Raw genomic sequence first — 14,983 nt, forward strand, 5'->3', positions numbered from 1 at the left:
GTTCTCAAAGCCAAACTATCGGCGACTTTTGAATGGTGGTGATCCTCACATTCTGGAGAATTATTACTAATTACAGGTCCTGGCCTTATGGGATCATTCTATGTTTTTACTGTAGGATTAACTTATGCCTAATAAAGGTTTTGTTTGTTGAATAATAACAAACCAAGTTTTGTTATGAAACCAGATTTATTAAACATTTTGTACAGGAATTTTACAACTTCATTTTCAAATATGTACAATATTTACAGACATCCGACATAGTGTTATTAGCTTGGCACCTACCGATATATACAGACTGAAAGGCAGGTTCGGGGAGATTTTTTTAAAAAATTGTATCACAGATACAAATATATATCAAAGCAATCATAAGAGCTTTAGTGCAATCAAAAGGTCAAAAAAATTCACCTAATTCTCTTGATTCTCTTAAGTTAGTATTGCCAGCCACAATTCACACTTAAAGTGCTGACACCCTCACGTTTTAGGACATACACATATTACAGCCATTTAAAAAAAAAGTTACCTTCAATAAGATGTCACTGTACCAAGTATGTAGCAGATAAGGTACACACAGTTCTCTCAAAAGCATAGTGGCCGACCTTGTTTAGAAAGATTTACATTAAGAAATAACTTGTAAAATTACCCCAATTCATCAGGAACACCAACATTATATACTTCAATATCTAGGCCAAATTCATTTCTTGTACCGCTTGTCTCCCGCACAAAGAATTCTGGGAAATGACATTTCTGTCAGAATAGTAAGTCTTCTGTTAGAGATTCCAGACAACTTTGTAAACCAAAACAACATCTGGCTTAACTTTGTAGCTGTATCCTTAATCAACAAATCTGTTTGCTAAGTTGTGTACAACTGGGTTTAAATTTAGTTGGTTCTGTGTATGTCTACACACATGCACACACAAAAGTCCTCAGGTTAAAGCTGTCTCTACCAAGGTGTCCGCACATGAAGAGGTGTAACTAGGGTGGGCAGCCAGGGTGTTTGCCCTGAGTGCGACTTGAAGGGGGGCACCCCAGGTTAAGTCCAGCTTTAAATTACAGGTTTTGCCTCCAAAGTCTACAGGGACTTTGGAGGGGGAGATTATAGTTTAAAACTAGACCCAACCAAGCTGCAGGTGAAGGAGAGGGGTTTTCGCAGCTTGCCCCAGATGCTGTTTTCCATAGATACACCCCTGCCTATGTTTACCTATGCTGCACACCCAAAACAAGCCATCTTCCAACTAACCAAACCTTAATGGTCTAGTCACCTGCTGGTAGACCAAGCTGTCAAACTGAAGCCCTTCTCCTTTTGCTGAAAAGTTCACCCAAGAGAACGACGACTCGAGTGTATTCTTTATGCATGAGCAGATACCGAATGCAAAATTATCACAGCCACAGAAATTGGGAAGGAAGAGAAAGGGACTCACTGTATTTGAATACTCAAATATGAACCTCAGGAGAGGGGCTTTGTTTGTTCACTGAAATGGGTCCTTTTTTTCCTTGGGTGCAAAGGGTGAGGACGTAATGCAAATTCCAAACGAGAGGGGGAAATGCGCACACGCGAACACATGTGCAACGAGATAGGCCTTATCACTGTCTCTCAGGTTAGGCTGCTCCACCCTTGGCTGATGCATTTTGGTATTTGGATACACTATTCAAAGCAGCACTCAACAACATTGATGCAAATGACCCAGGAAGCCAGAGAAGCAAATGGAGGAAGGACCAAGAATTCAGCACCACAGATTCGGCTTCAGTGCTGACTGTATCAAGGGGCAATATGCAGAGATAGGATTCTTGGTCCATCTAGCTCAAGAGCAACTATGTCTTTAGGCGAGAGTACGTGGCTCGGTGGTTGAGCCTCCGCTTTAATATTTCCAGTTAAAAGGACCAGTTAGTAGGTGATGTGAAAAACCTCTGCCCAAGATCCTAGAGAACTGCTTCCAGTCTGAGTAGACAATATCGACCTGGAAGGACCGGTGGTCGTATTCAGCAGAAGGCAACTTCAAGCATTCATTCGTGCTACTGTGAACGGTGGCAGCTCTGCAAGATCACAGATCTACCATAACTTCTGCTAGCACAGGGGTCTGCAACCTGTGGCTCTCCAGATGTGCATGGACTACAATTCCCAGCAGCCCTTGCCAGGCAGGGGCTGATGAGATCTGTAGTCCATGAACATCTGGAGAGCCGCAGGTTGTAGACCCCTGTGCTAGCAGAAATCCTTAATTGAGGATCTTGGAATCTGGTCTTCTCTCTTGCTTATCTTTGTGAAATTCAGAACTGAAGTTTGTGGCTAGAATCTTGGGGCCTGGATGCACGCGATCCAGGAGGTTGGGAACCCGTGCCCGCTCTGCCTCTGACCAATCCTGAAAGCCTTTCTCCAACTGCGATATCACCAGGACAGTCAAATAACTCTCGGTGCAAAATCAACTGAATTTGCTATGTAAATTGCCCAGCTGCCAACTCACTGAAACCTGAGTCTGCAAACGCAAGCCCTTTTAAAAACCCCACTCGTTGCAACCAGACTTAGCAACCAGCTCTAGTCCCTACTCAGCTGAACTGTAAACCCTTGGATTTAAGCCATTAGAATATCAAAATTAGCATGATGAAAGAAAGCTGACATTTACCAGTTACGGACCAAGGGATAATTCCAGAGTTCTAGTGCTCTGGATTAGCAAATTAGGGTATGGGGAAAGGGCCTACCAGGAAGGTTTTTTTAAAAAAAATTTAATTGATTTCACGTAGATCGCCCAGTGCTTGCTCCTGAAGCAGCAATTTCAGAAGTTCAGTCTGCTGGACCCTATTCCCATCTGGAGATCCGGTTTTGAAACCAGTGATGCCGGCTTTTTGCAGGGATAATCCTATTAACTTTCAGTCTGGCAACCGGCATGTGGCTCGGACTGGCACTGGAAAAAGGCAAGAATTGTGGCTGCACATTCTCTCTTACATCACTGGCAAGAAGCTCCTGTAACCAAAAGCCAGCCGCCGGTCCTGTCATTTTATAACGAACGAGACATTTGAGAATCCAACCAGCCTTCTCCTCCAGTTTCCACAGCAGCATAAAGCTGCCGGCGAAGCAACACTGTGTGGATCTGAATACACACACCCTGGGAGCAAGGAACATCCAGGTGGCATTGCGTCTTGCTTTTTTAAAAAAGGAATCTGTCAAAGACTGTAGTCTTCAAAGTGCTTGCTGTATGTTCTCTCTGCATGTTCTCTCATTAAAGTCCACAGCAAATTGTCCAGAATTATAGGCTAAGAGGTCCGGCTATCAGCAGTACCATGTAGGTCAATGGGAAACAGCCTAAATTAGACCAGGTGCAACTATGGGCTGGGCATGTTTTCCCAGAGCTAGGGGGGGGAAAGGGACTTTGGAGAAAATGTGCTTAAAATCCCTGCCACTGTCCTCACCACAATCAGATTTTGGAACGCTATGCATTTACAACATGGAAAACGACATTAAACAGGACACACGGAAAAGGCTGTACGGGGGGGATACCACGTTCTTCTTCGACACGGGCACAATCAGGGCTAGCAGAAAAAGGAACTGATATCGTCATCCACTCTAGAGTTCTCCGGAACGATCTGATCAAAGGCCCCCGTGTCCTGGTCGACATAGCCGGACTCCAGAACAGCATCGAACCAAGGATGGAGCAAAATTTCCGGAGCAGAGAGTCTTTCGGAGGGGTCTCGTCTCAGCAGGCTGCGGATGAGACACCGAGCTTTTGGAGAGACGTGTTCAGGGATGCAGAATTGTCCGCGGCGGATTTTTGAAAACAGGGCACTAGGGTCCGAGTCGTGAAAGGGATAGCGTCCCACCAAAAGGGTGTACAGCATTACTCCTAAACTCCAAACGTCGGCGGATTTGCCGGAATAGGTCCCAGTTGTGTTTAGGATCTCCGGACTGACATAGGCCGGGCAGCCATGTTTATCCGACAAGGCATCGTCCTCTCCTTTGATGATGTGGGTATCTTCCAAACTTTCCAGCCTCAGCTGCGTCCTGGGAAACAGAAGAGACAAAACACAGTTCACTAAATTGTGCAAATAACCAGCGGAAGGAAGAAGTACAACAAAGTCAGAGCGCTTCCAGATGCCGTCCCCGTTGAAGCAGCGGTTACTCGGGAGTAGGCAGCTATGTAGAATGCAATGCAGTTGCATTTCTTAAGAACATAAGAACAAGCGAGCTGGATCAGACCAGAGTCCATCTAGTCCAGCTCTCTGCTACTCGCAGAGGCCCACCAGGTGCCTTTGGGAGCTCACATGCAGGATGTGAAAGCAATGGCCTTCTGCGGCTGTTGCTCCCAATCACCTGGTCTGTTAAGGCATTTGCAATCTCAGATCAAAGAGGATCAAGATTGGTAGCCATAAATCGACTTCTCCTCCATAAATCTGTCCAAGCCCCTTTTAAAGCTATCCAGTCCATTCTTCTTCTTCCTCCTCCCCTTCTTCCTCTTCTGACTCAGATTCTGTAGAATCAGATTGTTTTACTCTTGGTCTCTCTGAGTTCTGACCTTGAGCAGTACCAGGCAAAGAAGGCTGCCCATTAACTGCTTCAGGTTCAGAGAAAGGAAGCAATGCTTCAGTATTGGAGTGGATTTTCTCCCAATTTGCATGTTTGACAAAGTTTGCACTCCTAGAAATGACCACTTTCCCAAAACGCAAAGCAAAGCGAAAACCTTTGGTCAAATTTTCGTAACCCAAAAAGGTCAACGATTGTTGCGCTCGGCACGGATTATGCACACGGCACCTGTCCAGGGGTGGACACATCTGTCATGTAGTTTTTGCTCATCTACACATGTCTTTTTGACAGGTTCTAACAATCCCCAGGTGATAGGGGTGGCCAACCTATGGCGCTCCAGATGTTCATGGACTACAATTCCCATGTTCATGGACAACAATTCCCAATTGGCCGTGCTGGCAGGGACTGATGGGAGTTGTAGTCCATGAACATCTGGAGCACCATAGGTTGGCCACCCGATACTAAAGCATGCAGCTGGACAGAGACCGGAAAAAGGTGAGCCAATGTGTTATGATGCAAGCATCACGGTCGAATTCACACCATGATCTCTCCCCACTGTTGCCAACTGGCAACGTTGACTTCCACAAGCGGAAACAGCCAGAGACCGCAGGCTGTGGACCATCCCTCACCAGCTCATCCAGTATCAGGTCAAATGCAAGGCTTTTCAAATCCGGCCAAATCCTCAACAGTCAGGCGATTCGGTGATAATACTAGTATGTGCAAACACGAATTAGTTCATGCAGTCATTGCGAAGATTATTCCAAAACGCGACAGTCACACAGCCAGGCCTCAAGGCCATTTACGATGGTGCCAGGCAGTCATCTGAATAAGACTACTCAGGAGTCAATAAGCCATTGCTTGCTCACTGAGCCTGGTTCAGCAATCACACTCCTCTGTCAATTGCCACATCCAGAAATGCCAGCGGATCCTTACAAACGCATACAATGCTCCGACTCTGAGTCCGTTCACTCATTCAACCACCAGGCATTTTCTTCCTGCATGCGTGAGCCACCCCCCCTTAGATTTCGGTAAAGCTAAACCCGATTCACAAGGCAAAAATCTTGGCCGGAAACCAATTCAATCCCAGTGACGTCAAGCCTTAACTGGCTCGTGGATCCCAGCCAAAACCCATATCCCTTTTTGCTCCCGAAATAGTCAGAACTCTTTTGAGTTCGGATATGTATTTTTTTTTCCACACATAAATATACAAACTGGTCTTGCAGGTTACCCAGCTTTTGTGCAAACATCCTATTCCCAGGGCTTTGCGCTCGCGAGCAGATATTCCCCAGCTCTTGACTGCTCTCTGTTTTCCGAGCGGCTTTGCTGGCTTGTAAATGCATTGATTGCTCCCTGTCCTCGGAATGACCTTCCTGTCCCAATGCAGATAGCCCCCCCTCCCCTTGGGGTTCTGTACACGGAAAATATTACTCAACCTCTCCTGCCTGCCCTCTGACTGGCTGACGGGGCATCAAAACGCGGCACCTGTGCTTGCTAAGCTAACGTCATGCCGGGCATCGCTTAACCCTCTGGCTGCCAAAGGCATGTGACAAAGTCAAGAGACGCAACAGCTGTTGCGCCTGAACTATCTGCGTTGAGTGCAATTCGCTGTTTCGGCTGGTGGTTATAGCAAGCAATGAACCACACAGTGGCGTTCCTCAGGTTTATGCCCTTTATGCTCTGTTAGATTTTTTAAAAAGAAATCTGGGCTGAAAGGGGGTGGGAGGGAAGAGAAGAGGTCATAGTTTTCTTTCTATGAGCCCCACTTTTTCACTTTTATCGACACTAAGAACATAAGAAAGAGCCTGCTAGATCAGACCAGAGTCCATCTAGTGCAGCACTCTGCTACTCGTAGTGGCCTTTGGGAGCTCACGTGCAGGATGTGAAAGCAATGGCCTTCTGCTGCTGCTGCTGCTCCTGAGCACCTGGTTTGCTAAGGCATTTGCAATCTCAGATCAAGGAGGATCAAGATTGGTAGCCATAGATCGACTTCTCCTTCATAAATCTGCCCAAGCCCTTTTTAAAGCTAGCTTTAAACGACACTGGAGGCCAGCTCACAGATGCATACCAAGCAGTTCCCCCCCCCACACACACACATACGCATTACTGTGCCTTTGATCGCTGACTTATAGAAAGGAATGTAGAGATCTCCCAGAATTCCAACTGATTTCCAGATGGAAGAGATCATTTCCCCTGAAGAAAACAGATGCTTGGGAGGGTGGAATCTATGCAGGGTTGCCAGGTCTCCCCTGGCAGGGAATAAGGGATTAGGGTGCTAGATCCAGGCTGGGAAACTCCTAGAGAAGGGGTCTGCAACCTGTGGCTTTCCAGATGTTCATGGACTACAATTCCCATCAGCCCCTGCCAGCATGACCCAATTGGCCATGCTGGCAGGGGCTGATGGGATTTGTAGTCCATAACATCTGGAGGGCCGCGAGTTCCACACCTATGCTGTAGGCCATTGCGTTCACATCCTACATGTGAGCTCCCAAAGGCACCTGGTGGGCCACTGCGAGTAGCAGAGAGCTGGACTAGATGGACTTTGGTTTGATCCAGCTGGCTTGTTCTTATGTTCTTAAGTTCTTAGGCCAGTGGTTCTCAACCTGGGGGTCGGGACCCCTTTGGGGGTCGAATGACCCTTTCACAGGGGTCGCCTAAGACTCTCTGCATCAGTGTTCTCCATCTGTAAAATGGATAAATGTTAGGGTTGGGGGTCACCACAACATGAGGAACTGTATTAAAGGGTCGCGGCATTAGGAAGGTTGAGAACCACTGCTGTAGGCTGTTGTGTGCTCGCACTCATCTCCATTGATAGTTGTCACAAAGGTGAAGAGATCAACAGTGGCCATTACGGTGCAGTCCTTGATAGCTGTTAAGGCCCAGAAGGGGAAGACAAGAGAGGCGGGAACGTTTACATCTGTATGCAGAAGCTACAGCTTAAATCAGTGGTGGCGAACCTTTGGCACTCCAGATGTTATGGACTACAATTCCCATCAGCCCCTGCCAGCATGGCCAATTGGGGGGGCTGATGGGAATTGTAGTCCATGACATCTGGCGTGCCAAAGGTTCGCCACCATGGACTGAAAGGGAACCCAGCCTAATGCATGCATGTGAACAGGTGGGTGTCTGGTCCAACCTCCGAAATCAGGTGTGGCATTTGGCCACTTCCATCTCCAGGGATGGGACCTCCCTGCAACCTAACAGGTTACAATTACACAACCGAAAAGGGATGTAAAATGATAACCCACACGTCACTCTGAGCTGCCACCTCCTGGACAGACCCAATTCCCGGGTTTCCGGATGAATCAAACGGGTTCCCCCTTCTCTCCTGATTTTGGTACTTAGGTTCTAACCACAACCTTTCCCCTCCCATTCTCATTCGCAGTCTTCACCAGAATACAATTAATTTGAACAAAGATATGTGCACCGCTTTAAACTGAGGTTGTCCTGCACAGCTAACCCTGTAATTTCAACTAGGCTGAAACACACACACACACAGTCCCAGTGCAATCCACAAACCAGTTAAGCAGGTGTCCTGGGACATCAGCCAGGCAACCCGTCCACATCCACCATCAAATCAAGGCAAAGTATTTTGGGATTGCGGCAGACTGGAAACCTTTCGATCCCAATAGGGTTTTCTCAGTCTGTTTTTCAGCTAGCAAAGTCTGGCCACAGGTTGGTGGCCGAGGCTGCATCTGAAAGGCCCAATGGGACTATACACAGGTGTAAAAAGAAAACATTATTGGTCAGTGCCAAACAAGTGTTGATTTGGAATGCGTACATAGGGTAGGAAGTCATAGTCTGTATTCCAAAAAAGGGTACATGATTTGCTTCTGATAGAATATGCTTTGTGTTAGCCTAACGCAGGGATCTGCAACCTGTGGCTCTCCAGATGTTCATGGACTACAATTCCCATCCCCAATTGGCCATGAAGGCAGGGGCTGATGGGACTTGTAGTCCTTGAACATTTGGAGAGCCGCAGGTTGCAGACCCCTGGCCTAATGTTATAGTTGTTGCTTGGCAGGAAACCATAACCAGCAACAAGTTGCCAGCTTGTATGCCTGGCAAAACAGAGACACGTATCACCTTCTCCCAGCGCGCAAGCTCGTGCCAACGGACTTGGAAATCCTAGCCCGACGCCACAAGGTCCAAATTATGTAAATATCAGAAGTCTTCACAGACGTGACTGGGATCCACTAAACTACTCAGGAGGAAGTGATGGAAATTCAAATCAGACTGCCCCAAAACAGAGGGCAAGATTCCCACAGAAGTCCAAGTACCTCTACACACCTTTCTGTTAGTGTTCCTGGGACAGCTACCAAAACCACATAACCATCTGCTTGGAAGCAGCGCAGAGTTTGAAAAGAAGTTAGCAACTGGGCCGGAAGGACGTGCATGCCCACTGTTCAAAATCCCACTGATTACATTGTATTCCAAAAATAGCTCTTACGCGCAAAACGTATGTCCGTGTTCCAGAAGTTGTAGAACGTCAATAGCTCTTTTACAGAAAACTTTAGTTCACAGAGCTTCTGCCAAAAGACGTGCCACTCCCTCAACAATCTACCGTTTGCAAAATAGGGGGACTGTCAACATAATCCCGCAAGTGAAAGGACAGCAGAAATCTGGTTTTTGAAACAGTCTACAATGCTGACTATCATCTGATACTGTTTGCGCGTCAAGAGCTATAATATGAGAAACAAAACCTGCATTTCACGCTTATCTCATGACGTCAGCAAATTCTGTTGTTATTTCTTGAAGAGATCTCTGAGTTGACACACACACCTCTAGCATATGACTCACGTGCATTTTTTTATTTATATACCACCTTGGTCTCAATACAGCTTAAATCATTATTCCTCCCTCTTCTCCATTTTCTCACAACAACCACCCTGTAAGGTGGGCCAGGCTGAGAGTTTCTATCAGGCCCAAGGTCATCCGGGGGCTTCCCTAGTAGAGAGGGTAACTTGGGCACCGCAATTCAAGAAGGATATCGACAAGCTGGAACGGGTCTAGAGGAGGGCAACCGAAATAGTCAAAGGTCTGGAATCCATGCCCTGAGTGGACACACTTAGGGAGCTGGGTATGTTCAGTTTGATGAAGAGATGGTTAAGAGGTGACATGATAGCCATGTTTAGATATCTGAAGAAATGTCATGTTGGTGAGGGAGCAAAGCTTGTTTTCAGCTGCTCCAGAGACTAGGACCAGGAGTAATGGGTTCAAGGGGAAGGAAAAGAGATTCCACCTAAACATCAGGAAAAACTTCCTGACAGTCAGGGCTGTTCGACAGTGGAATGCACTGCCTCCGAGTGTGGTGGAGTCTCCTTCTTTGGAGGTTTTTAAAGAGAGGCTGGAGTGCTTTGATTGTGTGTTCCTGCATGGCAGGGGGTTGGACTTGATGGCCCTTGGGGTCTCTTATAACTCTATGATTCTATGAACCTGGTCCTCTCAGGATCTGAGTCCAGCAGCACTATCCACTACACCACAATGGCTCTCAGGGGAGGGGTAAGTAGCTAGCAGCCCTGGGTCAAAATGAGTACCAACTGGTAGCGTCTGGCCTCAAAAACCTTGCATTATAGACACAATGGGAGTGGGGGGGGGAGTGAAAGAGCATCATATGTAACAACGGAGTTGGCTCCTGGCCATTCAGAAAGGGGTGGTGGAGCACACGGCTTTGGCTCCCCATGTGCGCGCACACACACACACCCGTTGCCAAAGGTAGCTCTCTATCAGCCAAGACTGAACCGGGGTTCCAGAGGACAATCTCCGCACAGGACTACGGCAGATCCTCGCTCACCTTTCTTCGCTGGAAAAGACGAACTTCCTGAGCTTCAGGTCCCCCAACACGATGGCCGACTGGTGGCAGTGGGCCACCGCCGAGACGATCTGCTTGAAGAGCCGTGCAGCCTGCTGCTCCGGCAGACGCTTGCAGCTGCGGAGGTAGGAATGCATGTCGCCAAAGTCCTTGTCAAAGAAGACGTACGCTTTGGTGTCCCCGAGGATCACTTCCACGATACCGGTGATGTTTCTGTGCGAGGGGAGTTGGATGTAAGGCCGGATTTTGTCCTGGTAGTGTTTCAGAGGGAAGACCTGGAAACGGGGCCGGAGAAGAGAACAGACGTTATCACGGGCAAGGTGGCTGCAGGAAACATCTCTGCCTAGTTTTCTTGACACAAAAAAGTTTGCAAGATTGGATACACGGCAGCCCTGTGATCTCAAGCAGGTGGATACGGAAATAAGTACCTGTATCCATCTGCATAGTTACACATCACTGTTGGGAAAGGGCCAGAGAAGAGAAGTGGCATTACCACATATGTCCCAGCCTGACCTCTGCGTTCGGCAGAGGCCAACTTACTGGAGATCCCTGACCCCTCAATGATGCGGCTGGCCTCCACTCGGGCCCATTGTGGCCTTCACTGGCAGCTGGCCTGCCTGGTGGAACCCTCTCCCTCCAGCTGTCTGGGCCCTGCGGGACCTTGGTGATTTCCGCAGGGCCTGTAAGACTGAGTTGTTCCACCGGGCCTTTGGAGCAACCAGCCACTGAGTGGTGCCCCCCCCCCAGGTCATTGGTCCCCAATATCATCGGGACCCATTATTGAGACCTACAGGTCCTAATACCATCAGGACCCATTACCTCTCCCTCCTCCTTCTAGGAGGATTAGGTTTAGGTGGGATGCCATCTTAAGATACAACTGCTGATTTTATTATATTTACAGAAGTCTGATTATGATGATTTTATACACGGTTTTATGTTGTACACCACCCACAGCCCTCCGGGGATGGGGCGGTATATTAATTAATTAATTAATTAATTAATAATAATAATAATAATAATAATAATAATAATAATAATAATAATAATAAATATAATAATAATAAATATAATAATAATAATAATAATAATAATAATAATAATAATAATAATAATAATAATAATAAATTAAAATAATAATAATAAAAAAGAGGATCAACACATGGGTGAAAATACCAGGGGAGTCAGGCATGCAAAAGCCTTCAGAAGAGTTCAGTACTTTATGGATGGCAACTACTGAAATAAATGGGATTTTATATTCCCATGTAACATTTTCAGCAAATGGCTCTACATATTCACGACGAAAGGCAGACCTGTCAGTGGCCGTCGTGGTTAAACAGAACCTCCACGGACAAAAGCAGTATACCCCGAACACCAGATTTGGAAAACACCTGAAAACAGCAGAGGCTGCTGCTGGTAAATAAATGTCAGACAGATTTTGGACTGAAGCAGTAAAGCCACGTTGTCCATAAGAATGACACTGACTAGTGCCCCCCTCCCCCCTTTCAAAAATGCTGTTATTGTATAAACCTCACCCCCTTGTCCGGGACACCAACCAATTCCTGGTTCCCTGTTTGCAAGCCCTCAAGGAGAATAAAATTCCGCACGACCCACCGAAAACTGTCACATAACAACAGCAAATGCCAGACCAATGTAGAGAACAGCTGCATATAAACGGGGCTGTGCAAGCACACGGGCGCCTTCAATCAGAAAAAAACACGGGCGCATCCACCTTTCCAGGGGGCTGCGATGATTCAGACCAAGGTGACTGCAGCCCCACACTGGGATTTCAGAGCCTCCCAAACTTTAACCAAGGGAAGAAGGAGATTAAGGCCTCTCATGCCCTATTCACGGATGTTTCGCAACTGCTTCGAAGTCATGTTCTCTCGGTGACCTGTAAGCTCGCTAAGGTTACTCATATCCGAAGCTTTAGTGGAAACCGTGACATACATACAGTGTCATCATTCTCATTCATCCAACGCAACGCAACTCCTTCAGGGAAAAACACACACATCCTTCCAGAACCCTCTCTGGACCAGATGCCACTTGGAAGCCTCTTCCAACTAAGACGGCCTGCCCTTCAAGGCCTCCTATCAGCTTCCAGCAAGTGGGTTTTGGCCTTCCAGAATGAATGGTCCTTCCAAAGATCTCACCTCAGGGGTGGAAACCGTGAAGGTTTGCTATGGGCTGGGTACAAGAAGCTGCCGGCTCAGCCAAATTCATAGACTCAGCAACTTTCCGGCACAACGTCTCTCGTTCCAGAAAGAGCTCGCAGGCTGACAAACTATCCGTCACCGGTTCCTACAAGCTAAGCGGGGTCGGCCCTAGTTAGCATTTGGATAAGGACACCAGTAAGGAAGTCCAGAGTCTGCTACTCAGAGGCAGGCAACACCTTTGATCCTCTTGCCCCGAAAACCCTGCAGGGGTCTCCGTAACTCGACCAAGAAAGGAAGAGTCCTGTGTAACTCCCACTAAGAAAGGAAGAGTCCTGTGTAACTCCCACCCTCGTTTCCAGCTTTAGAGGGGGTGAGGAAGCCCATCCAGCGCCTGAAATTATACGTTTCCACAAGCACTGATCGTACAGGCAGTAGATCCAGAACGGATCCCATTTCCTACAACCAGCCAACTGTTTAAAAAAGATGCAGATGCTTTTATTGGCACCCAAGGCCAACTTTACAGTAGGGGAGTGGAGGGAGGCATTGGGGAGGGGGGGGCGCTTCGGAATATCCGGCCCGCCAGCAGGGGGCAGCCTTCGCCACGCCAAAGATCCCCGTTTCCTGGACTCGGCTTCGGAAACAGCCGGAGCCGCGGCGCCGATTTCTTTAAAGAGCGGCGGACCCCGCACGGGAAACTTGGAAAGCTCCGTCCCGGCCGGCTCTTCCGCACCAGGGAGGGGGACCGAGGCTGGGAACCCTCCGGCCCTGCCCAGGCGGCTCCAGGCGATGCGATTCCCCTCCGGGGGCAGCTCCCGGTCCCTCTGCAAAAGTGGCCGCCAGCGGGTTGCCAACTTCTGCCGGCCGGACGGGGCGGAGACCCCACCGAGCTCGAAAGCCTCGACGGAGCTTTTCTGCCGGTCTTTAGACCTGTCATAGCCCCGGCCCGGCTCAAAGTGAGGCGAGCCTGCATGCAAGCCCCGGGTTTGAAAGTCCCCCCCAATACTTTAAGCCCGAGCGAATCCCATGGGGCTGACTCCCGAGTAAGCGCGCATAAACTTTTGCAGCCGTGATGAAGCTCGCTGAACGCGACCGGGGGGGAGACCGGCGATGCATCCCACGGGGTGTCCCCCCCGCTCCGTAAAAGCCCCCCCCCATCCACAAATAAGTTAAGCCGGAGAACTTCTGGTCCGGGTGACGTCACCACCAAAGAGCGCCCCGGTCCCCCTTGCAAAGCCTGATCCCCCCTTGGCCACCCACCGGCGCTTCCTTGCGAGCAGAGGGGCCCCCCCGCCCCAGGCGCGCGCTCACCTTGCAGCGCAGCTCGCGGCCGGCGTGGATGTCGAGCGCCAGCCAGACGTGCTCCCGCTCGGGCAGAGGCAGCAGCAGGTAGCCGGACACCAGGCTGGGGCCCCCCTGCGCGCCTCCGCCGCCGCCGCCCCCACTGCTCCTGGGGGTCCCGAGCGGGGCGCAGGGCGAGGCGGGCGCGCTGAGGCAGTCCGGGGGGGGCGCCGCCGCGCCGGAGCACTCCAGGGAGAGGCGGGCGCCCTTGGCGGCAGGGGGGGCGTCCTCGGCGGCGGCGGGGGCGGGGGCGTCCTGCAGCAGGAGGCGCTTGGCCGGGGGCGCGCGGCGGGGGGCGGCCGCCGCGGGGGGCAGCAGGAGCGCGGCGGGGCTGCGGGGGTCCAGCGGGCGGCTCATGGGGAGAGGGCGCCCTCGGGGGCGCGACCTCCGGCTCCCGGCAGGGGCGGCTCGGCCTGGCAGGGGCGGGGGGTCCGTGCCGTGGGGCTGGCGCTGGCGCTGGGGCGGCTCGGGGCCGGCGCGGACCAAGAGCGCCTGCAGCCCGCCCGGCTCTCCGCACCATCTGCCGGCGCGCCGGCGCCACCCCCGGGAGCTCCTCCGAGCGGGCCGTGACGCAAAGGGGAGGGGGCGGGGCCCGAGGGGAGACGGCCACGCCCCCTCTTCGGCGAAACGAGCGGGCGGGGGAGCGAGCGAGCGAGCGAGCTGCAGCGGGAGGGCGGGAGGGGGGGCGGCCTCGAGGATCCCCAGTCCCGTCTGGCCCAGCCGGTAGCGGAAGAACGGGCGGCGGGGGGCAAAACAGGAGGGGGGCGCAAGACTGCCCCCTCCTCCGGGTTGCAGCGACCGGACAAAGATTTCAGCTCCAGGATGCGTCTGGAGCAGATCCGCAGCGTGGCGCGCAAAGGGTTCAGCCAGGGGGATTCGAACCCACGACGCTGCGCTATCAATCTGTCGAGGTCTTGCCTGGGCTGCTCCAGCTGGCAGCGCGGCTCTCCGGGCTGTTCTGGTCTGGTTTGTACCTGACCCCCTTTCTTATATGCAGGAAGGAACCAAAGCTGGGGGCTTCTGCGTGATGGGCTGGTAGGTGAACGAGTCACCTTCCTGTCGCCTGCAAGCTCTGCCGCTGAGTCCCAGGGCTTTCCCCCCCCCCCCGCCCCCGTGCTCTGCTGCTGACCCCCGGCCCCTCCCCAGAAGGAAACGTAAGCACGAAGCTGCCTTCTG

The 14,983-nt window shown here is 50.5% G+C and overlaps 1 protein-coding gene across 1 annotated transcript; it reads right to left on the minus strand.

The window, feature by feature from the left end:
• Window positions 1–2,202: 2,202 nt before the first annotated feature.
• Window positions 2,203–14,315, minus strand: TRIB1 (tribbles pseudokinase 1). Its single transcript, XM_048507172.1, has 3 exons — window positions 13,778–14,315; window positions 10,299–10,591; window positions 2,203–3,988 (listed from the first exon to the last, which is right to left on the minus strand). The coding sequence occupies exons 1-3, from the start codon at window positions 14,162–14,164 to the stop codon at window positions 3,520–3,522; spliced, it is 1,149 nt and encodes a 382-aa protein (XP_048363129.1). The 5' UTR covers window positions 14,165–14,315; the 3' UTR covers window positions 2,203–3,519.
• Window positions 14,316–14,983: the final 668 nt, after the last annotated feature.

This window comes from Sphaerodactylus townsendi, linkage group LG09, assembly GCF_021028975.2.
Source record: "Sphaerodactylus townsendi isolate TG3544 linkage group LG09, MPM_Stown_v2.3, whole genome shotgun sequence".
NCBI classification, from domain to species: Eukaryota; Metazoa; Chordata; class Lepidosauria; order Squamata; family Sphaerodactylidae; genus Sphaerodactylus; species Sphaerodactylus townsendi.

What these genes read in the sequence shown, in the direction of transcription:
- TRIB1 (XM_048507172.1), bottom strand. Translation starts at nt 14,164, where the DNA reads ATGAGCCGCCCGCTGGACCCCCGCAGCCCCGCCGCGCTCCTGCTGCCC. An exon ending in GCCGCGAGCTGCGCTGCAAG is followed by an intron (nt 10,592 to 13,777) that starts GTGAGCGCGCGC and finishes CCCCGTTTCCAG; the next exon opens with GTCTTCCCTCTGAAACACTA. An exon ending in GTCTTTTCCAGCGAAGAAAG is followed by an intron (nt 3,989 to 10,298) that starts GTGAGCGAGGAT and finishes TCTGTTTCCCAG; the next exon opens with GACGCAGCTGAGGCTGGAAA.